This window comes from Tuber melanosporum (genome assembly GCF_000151645.1).
Source record: "Tuber melanosporum whole genome shotgun sequence assembly, scaffold_91, strain Mel28".
NCBI classification, from domain to species: domain Eukaryota; kingdom Fungi; phylum Ascomycota; class Pezizomycetes; order Pezizales; family Tuberaceae; genus Tuber; species Tuber melanosporum.
The window spans coordinates 369,886-377,317 of record NW_003299141.1 but is presented as its reverse complement, the minus strand read 5'-3'; the positions used below and the strand labels follow the sequence as shown (position 1 = coordinate 377,317).

The 7,432-nt window shown below is 42.4% G+C and overlaps 1 protein-coding gene across 1 annotated transcript; it reads right to left on the bottom strand.

Moving 5' to 3' along the window:
* Window positions 1-6,118: 6,118 nt before the first annotated feature.
* GSTUM_00011883001 (uncharacterized protein) lies at window positions 6,119-7,231 on the bottom strand (the record flags this gene model as incomplete). Its single annotated transcript, XM_002842209.1, has 1 exon — window positions 6,119-7,231. One exon carries the CDS (start codon window positions 7,229-7,231, stop codon window positions 6,119-6,121), a length of 1,113 nt encoding a protein of 370 aa, XP_002842255.1.
* Window positions 7,232-7,432: the final 201 nt, after the last annotated feature.

The window sequence follows — 7,432 nt, the reverse complement described above, 5'->3', positions numbered from 1 at the left end:
AACTGATAGAGTAATACTACTTTGAAGTCTAAGGTAATATGTGAGGTTACTGAAGGCTAGTAGGTGAGGTAACTGAAGTCCGTTGCCCCGAAAGTGTAATAGTATTGGAGAATCATTAGGGACTCTAGGACACTAATCTAAGGTCACGATAAGACCTGTTTCTAGGAGGGTTGACTGTGGGTAGCGCCTATTGGTAGCCAACATCCAAAGGGGTCTGTCAGGGGAGCTACGTAGTCATCATCCAGAATGATATGGAATAGAGTAGAACCAGATAGATGTTCAGGGGCTGCAGATACTTGTAGAAGACTAAGTGTATATGGGTAGAGAGTTCTATAGTTGGTATCGCATCTACTCAGGCATGACAGCTCGCTACTCACATGTTTGCGATGTGAAGAGTTTTTACTCCTGCAGTTGCATTGTAGATGCAGTGGCTAAAGTACTTCTATTGGGTGGATATTAGAAAACCACAAGAGTAGTCTAGTTCACTACAGGGGATCTTTGGTCCGACCTGTGGAGGTTAGCTAGACAGCCCAAGGGAGTTGGGTGCTCGCAAATACAGAGTAGTGATGGGGAGCAACTGGCAGTATATGAAATCTACTTAAGTATATGCAAGTTCTCCTCTACTCTGGCAATCAACTACCTCTCGAGATTAGGACTTAATTGAGTAAAAGCTGTGGCTTAACGATATTAAGTTTTATGGTTTTGTTTCTTCAAACTCTACTGTTGAGACTTTTGATATTTATTATATTTGTTTACTTTGCAGAAGAATTCATTGTGGTGCGGTCTCAACCTTGGGATCTATCTTCCCAGAGGGAGCCCCCGTTACATCTATACAAGGAGTCAACATATTGATATTCATCCTACAATGATTAGAAGAGTTTAGAACTCTTAGGAGAAAACTACAAAGGAAGTCAACAGATTTTATAAGGGGTTACAACTAGGTCAGGGAATGCATTATGGTTGCGGGAATTATCATCAATATTATAAGATAAACAAAGTCCTGTCACTTAGGACAAGCAGGAGTTACTGACTGTGGGATTATCTACCAATCAGGTAGAATGACTTCCTGCACATCAGTAGGAAGTTATCCAAAAAATATCTGTCAGTTGAATCAGGAGTTATAGAGGTTTGAAGTGGGTGACCTCGGAAGGTTGCATATACAACTGCTCCTGTAGACACAACCCTTAGATAATACTGATCATTTCTTTAGTAGGAAGGACAATTGGGGCCAGCACAGTTCAATCTAAGAACTAGGCCATAAGTCTAAAAATTCAGGAAATTTAATAATTGCTATTAGGAACAACACAGTTTACCAATAGGCAAACTAGTAATTACTAAGAAAGTGTGATGGTTTTCAGGGTCTCCTAGTATTCGCACTACTGGAGAATACCTGTCATTGTAAGTTATAGTTAAAGAGGTGCATAATTTATATGAGAGATAGATGTAGTCTGCAAACACTCAGATGTGGAATATAAATATCAAAGTATCTTTGAAGCTTTTAGATACCATATACTAGTTTACTTAGTATGACCTGTATATTCATTTATAAGGTCTAGTATTCAACTTCTACTAAGGTCAAAGTTATTTTGGTAAATTATATACTTAATGCTTTGATACAAGAAGTACCTCTGAGCTGATAAGAGATAATCATGTAATAGAGAAGAGACTGTAACAATATAATATTATTTACATGATTCTATTCTTCTTTACTTCACTCCTAGTAGTCATAAATAAAATGAGAAATCCCTTGAGCCTTTCTAGACAAATCTCTGTCTATACAGTTACTCGGCAGAAGTGTTCGTGATCTGAGACAATGTTTAATTACGGTTGAGCCATATGGTGGGGCAGTGCCAGTGGGGTTGTCAACAGGTGTGTGCGCGCCCGAGTTCAAGTTCACAATCAACAACGACTAGCACTTCTCAACATTCAATGGTCAATTGACCTGCCATAAATTAAACTAGCTAATATTTCGTATAATCTCCCCTTGCTTCTAAAACTGCAGCTACACCACCAGGCATTGATTTCCACAACTTCTCAAAAAACTCCTCAGGAATTGTCTCCTAAACAAATTGTAATACATGTGTAAGTCTTCTCCTAACAGCCTCTCTTCCTCCTGGAATATCTGCAATCCTTGGATACTGCTGGTACAATCGCTTTTTAAGCTCAATCCGTACATGCTCAATAGGGTTTAAATCAGGAGAATAAGGGCTGTGGTCCATAACCTCAATACTGTTTCTCTCCAACCAATTCATAACACTATATGCCTTATGAATAGGAGCATTATCTTGCTGAAAAGAACACCTTCAAGTTGTATATCAAAGGAAATCATTTGATGAATAACAGGAAAAATATATCTTCTCAAAAGTCTAACATACCTGATGTTATTGATAGTTTGAGTAATAGGAACTAATGGACCTTTTCTTTTACCCCAAATGCACCCTTAAACCATAAGCGAGATTCCCTTATCCTTCTCCATTGGGTGTACACAATCAGCCAACCACTTCTCTGCAGGTTCTCTGAATACCCATTGTTGCTTTGAATCCTTGGATTTCTCCACACTGCACTCATCACTTCAAATCACTCTTTCAAAATCCTCAGCTATTCAGTCCCTATAAGCTGTAGCCCATCTCAATCTCTTAGTCACATGATTAGGCTTTAGCCTAGGTCTTGACTTGGCTATTCATTTTTTAATGTTTGCTTCTCTGAGTACCCGGTCCACTATGCAGGCAAATTTAGTAGGCAATCATATCCAGTCACTCTGGGTAGCACAAAGAGTTACCAGTATCAAGAGAAACACTGGGTGCATAGTGATCCCTGAAGGTGCATCTGGTCATTTTCTGGTTGGACTTGGCTGCTTATATAATTGTGTGACACTGTTGACCACTCAAAATAGGGGTACGACTGGAGCAAGGAAGATTTTCAAGAGATTAGTATTCACATGCCCAGACAAGAAAGCTCTTAACTGTTGTCCATGGGTATCTAATAATTTGAGCCACCAAGGCAATATTCCAGAGGCAGTAGAAAAAGGCGATTATCATGCTCTTCTCTGCAAGGCTCATTTCTCTCTGGGTGGTTTTAGGTGGTGGTCTTTTTTTTACGACATACTTCGTATTTTCAGAACGCTTAACCATTGGTAAAAAAGGTAGAGGAAATTAATAAATTAATTAATTAGGTAAAGGAGGCTTCGGTGGATGTAGATTTGTGAATAGTCATGATCGCGATGAGGTGAACAGTGACGATCAACTTTACACTTCGTTGAAAGGTGGCATTTTGACGAGGCAGCTTAGTCAACTGAGACCGGTTTCACAAACATTTCTGCCGAGTGACTGTAGAAACAAATCTTGATTGGCCTAGACAATTCTGAAATCTATACAGATTGTCTCCCCCTCACAGAGAATTACCTATTACTAAATAAAATTGAGTGATTTAACTGTAATTGGCACATAATTATCTGTACTGAATAATAGATAAGTAGTACTTAATTCTGTAGACTAATGAGTTCTGAATTACAGATGCACAATATACTTAGATCTATGTTATAAGAAGGTCTAGTAAGAAGAGAGAATTAACTGATATTAGTAATAAATATGAGGAAATTTTTTAAGTAGATATTCTATAGTTATTTTTGTAAGATAATAAAGAGTTCTAACATATTTTGGAAGAAGGATTCGGAGTAAGTTAATTCTGAATGCTAATTTACATATGTGCCTCCAATTATTTATTGATACCTGAAACTGAGTTGACAGGATAGGATATACCTGAAACTGAGTTGGCAGGATAGGATACACCTCAAGCTCATAGATGATAGAGTACTTGGTCATGTAACAGCAGATATAAAAGCAGAGCTATAACAAAGAGAAATGGGTTTATGTCATTTATTAGCCTGCTTTTTTATTAGAAATAAATACTATTAAATTAGTATAGTATGTAAGTATATAAAAGGATGATGATGGAGAATATTAATATCCTATTTCTGATAATTCAAGCTACTTAGAGATCCATTATACTAGAATAGTTATCAAAACTTATTACTAGTACTTGTATGCCTAATAGACTAGAAGTAGTAGGGGTAGCTGAAGTGGATACTACCGAGTATTAATTCCACATTTTTATATTTTCCCTTAGCTATTTTGGATGTAAATTTAAAATCTTTGACAACATTTTTTTCCTTTATCGATTTCTGTGAAATGTCACAGGAAACTGCCAATCATATCGTACATGCAGACAACCCGCATATTCATCCGAAAACTAGCCTATCAGCAAAGGCTTGACAGACTCATGCTTACACCCTAAGTACGGTACAAGTACGGGTACGTCATGATATCATACCACCCAGAAGGATGATTCCCGACCTCACACACTCTCTGACTCAATTGACGGTCACGAAAACCCTTACATGACCGCTTGCGAAAGGGCCGATCCTCAACTAACCCCATCCGAACAAGTCGCAGAAGGGCCCATTTACCACAGAATCCCCTCCCTCCCTAAGCCTCGGCACCTTCAGCGCGGCGGCGGCAGCTCCCACCGTCGGGGACAACCTTAGCAATTTGTCGGAACATCCAATCATATCGCACCTCTTCCCACACCCAACCATCAACCATACCGCACCCTCATTATCACCTCCCTCACAAAAAAAAACCAACACATCCCAAAACTTGTGATAAAATCACTCCATCCAACCCGAGAAAACAAATATGCAAACAAACATGCAAACAACTGGATAGGTTAGCCAAAAATATATTGTTGTGTCACAAGTTGGGTTTGAAGAACCGTTTGTCGGCGTAGAGGTTTGGACTATTTTGGTGTTCAAATAGACTATATCAAATCCGTCTGATTGAGCAGAGCAAGTGGGCCAGGGATGGCTTGATATCGTACTTGGGGGAGCTGGGAGTTGTCATATCGGTGAAGGGGAAAGGTTGAAAAAAGGAAAGAAATGAGAAAAAAGCTTGATGCAACTACCGGTGCTTAGTGGTGAGAGTATCAAACTGTACCGGTACTTATTGTACAAGTCACTACCTATGATATGGTAGAGTAGCCACACCCGTCCATTCCATCCACCACTCATACAGCACCAGTATGCCACAAACCAATACCATCTATCAAAGCTCAAAAACCCAAACCCCTCCCCCCAGAAAAAAAACCTATCTTCACCCCGCCTCACAGCATTCTCTCCCATCATCCATTCCCCCATCTACCGTATTCCGGCACTTTGTCTCTGTTCCGAGCATATCCCAACAACTAACCAACCCAACCCAACCCAACCCAACCCATCTCCGCCAGTCACGTGTAGCTCAGAATCACATCACGCTCCCCAATGCACATCCAATACAAAAACACACCCCCAAACGCCAAGTTGATCCCCCTCGCGTCGTACAAACGTGCTCGCTCGTTCGCTCCCTCCTTCCACAGTTTCGAGCGAGATAACACCATATGATACGGTACTGTGAAAAAAAACACTTAATTCTGCAGGTAAGTACTGTACGGTAAGTAAAGAGTGAGCCAATAGGACTAAGAAAGAAGAAAGTGGTAGAAAAAGGAAGAAAGATCATCATGTTCTCTACCGGTATTCGTTGAAACTAGTGTACAAGAAAAAGCAAGGAAGGAGCTTTTTTTTTTGGTGTGGATCATGCGGGCACTATCAGTCTGTACAATACGGTACAGTACAGTACACTCGAGCACAGGAACTTAGTTTTAATATCAGTAAACAGATGTGCGTGATAATAAAATACCACAGTATTATATATATATATATCATGTGTAAAATAAATAATCAAGGTATCGGTACTATCGCATGATAGATTATGATAGTGCATGGGTTGGGGGGAGGGGGTATTGTACTTGTACACCTCATTCAGACCGGCCCATCGGTGGGTGAGTCGGGTAGTTTGTCGAATTGTGCCCGAGAGACTTTCCCTTACCCAGGAGCGCAGTAGCAATATCCTTTTTTTTATCCTCTTCCAGCTCTGCTGGCGGTGGTGGTGCTGGTGGCAGCGACGCGGGGTAGTGCAGGCGGGTTTGGGCCGTAGGGAGGCCGCGAGAACGACTAGGTATTCCTAAAATTATCGGAGCGCAAAGCCCCCGGATCATCCTCGAGCGTGAAGTCGAGTTTCTCCATCAATTAGTTAGTCCCCACAATGATAGAAAGACGGAGATAAATAGTAAAAATTCTCACAGCCCCGCGCTTCGCCAACCCATCCGCCCGATTCCACTTCCTCGGGATCAACCAGAACAAGACCCCCCCCTGAACATCCATGATCCCTCTCAGCAAACGATTCCACAAGTCTGCATTCGGCACAAAACCCTCACCCAGCATCGAGCCCTCGCTCAGTCCTATTCCCCCCACCTTGGAGGTATTCTCCTTCTTCCGCCCCGCCTTGGAGGCGTTCTTCTTCCACCCCACCTTGGAGGCATCCTTCCTCCTCCGTCCCGCCTTGGAGGCATTCTTCTTCTTCCGTCCCGCCTTGGAGGCATTCTTCTTCCACCCCACAGCCCGCCATTTCCAAGCCCAATTCGTAGCCCCTATGACAACATAGCTTGAATCACTAGCGATAATCCAGCTGTCCACGGCAGCGCCACCGACGCCAGTGGGAGAGGTGACCGCGTCAGCGGCAATAGGTTCGCGAACAATCAATTCCAATGCGCACACCGCGGCCCAAAGTTCCGCTCTACTATTTGTTGTGCCGACGGGTAGCGGGCGGCATATATTCAGTAATTCATTGGGCGAGCGGTAGACGCCGCACCCGGCTTTGGCATCCGGGCTTCCATTGTTGATGCTCGTGCCGTCGATGTAGATTAGGGTCTTTGTAAAGTCGTTAACATGATAGAGGGGTGAACTTGGGCTTTCCAAGGTGCTGGGAAGGGGCTGGAAGAGGTCTTCTGGGCTCTGGTTGGGGTCCTCAGGTTTGAAGATGCCAAGGGGAAAGGGCAGATCTAGAGTTTCGTGTCTATCGCGGGAAAAAGTGGGGGAAATCGCATGCCGCGGCGAGAATATCTGTGTTAGTAATGGTATCTTTTGGCGAGTTTTTGAAATACCAATTGGTGTGATTGTGGAGTGGGAAAGGATACTTTGCCGTCGTAAAGGGCCGATGGGGCAGTTGAGACGAGTGGAGCGCCGGTGTGGGGAGATTGGGAGGTGGAACCTTCGGAGAAATCGCCTGGTTTTGAAGTGGCAGTTGGTGAGCGGTGTGATCAATGATGACATTCCCTTTATTGCCTTTGGTAGAAGTTTCATCGTCAAGGTGGGTGTTTGATCCTGGATACTGTATGAGTACCGCTGCAACTGCCGAATGATCTGATCCTCAATCCACTCATGATTTGTCGAGTTATGTAAGCGGTTGGTCACATGATATTGAGTGTGCGGTTCGCTTATGATAAAGTTTTGATTTATGGCGTCTTCGTCCAATAGTAAAACTCGTACCTTTGTAAATAGAGT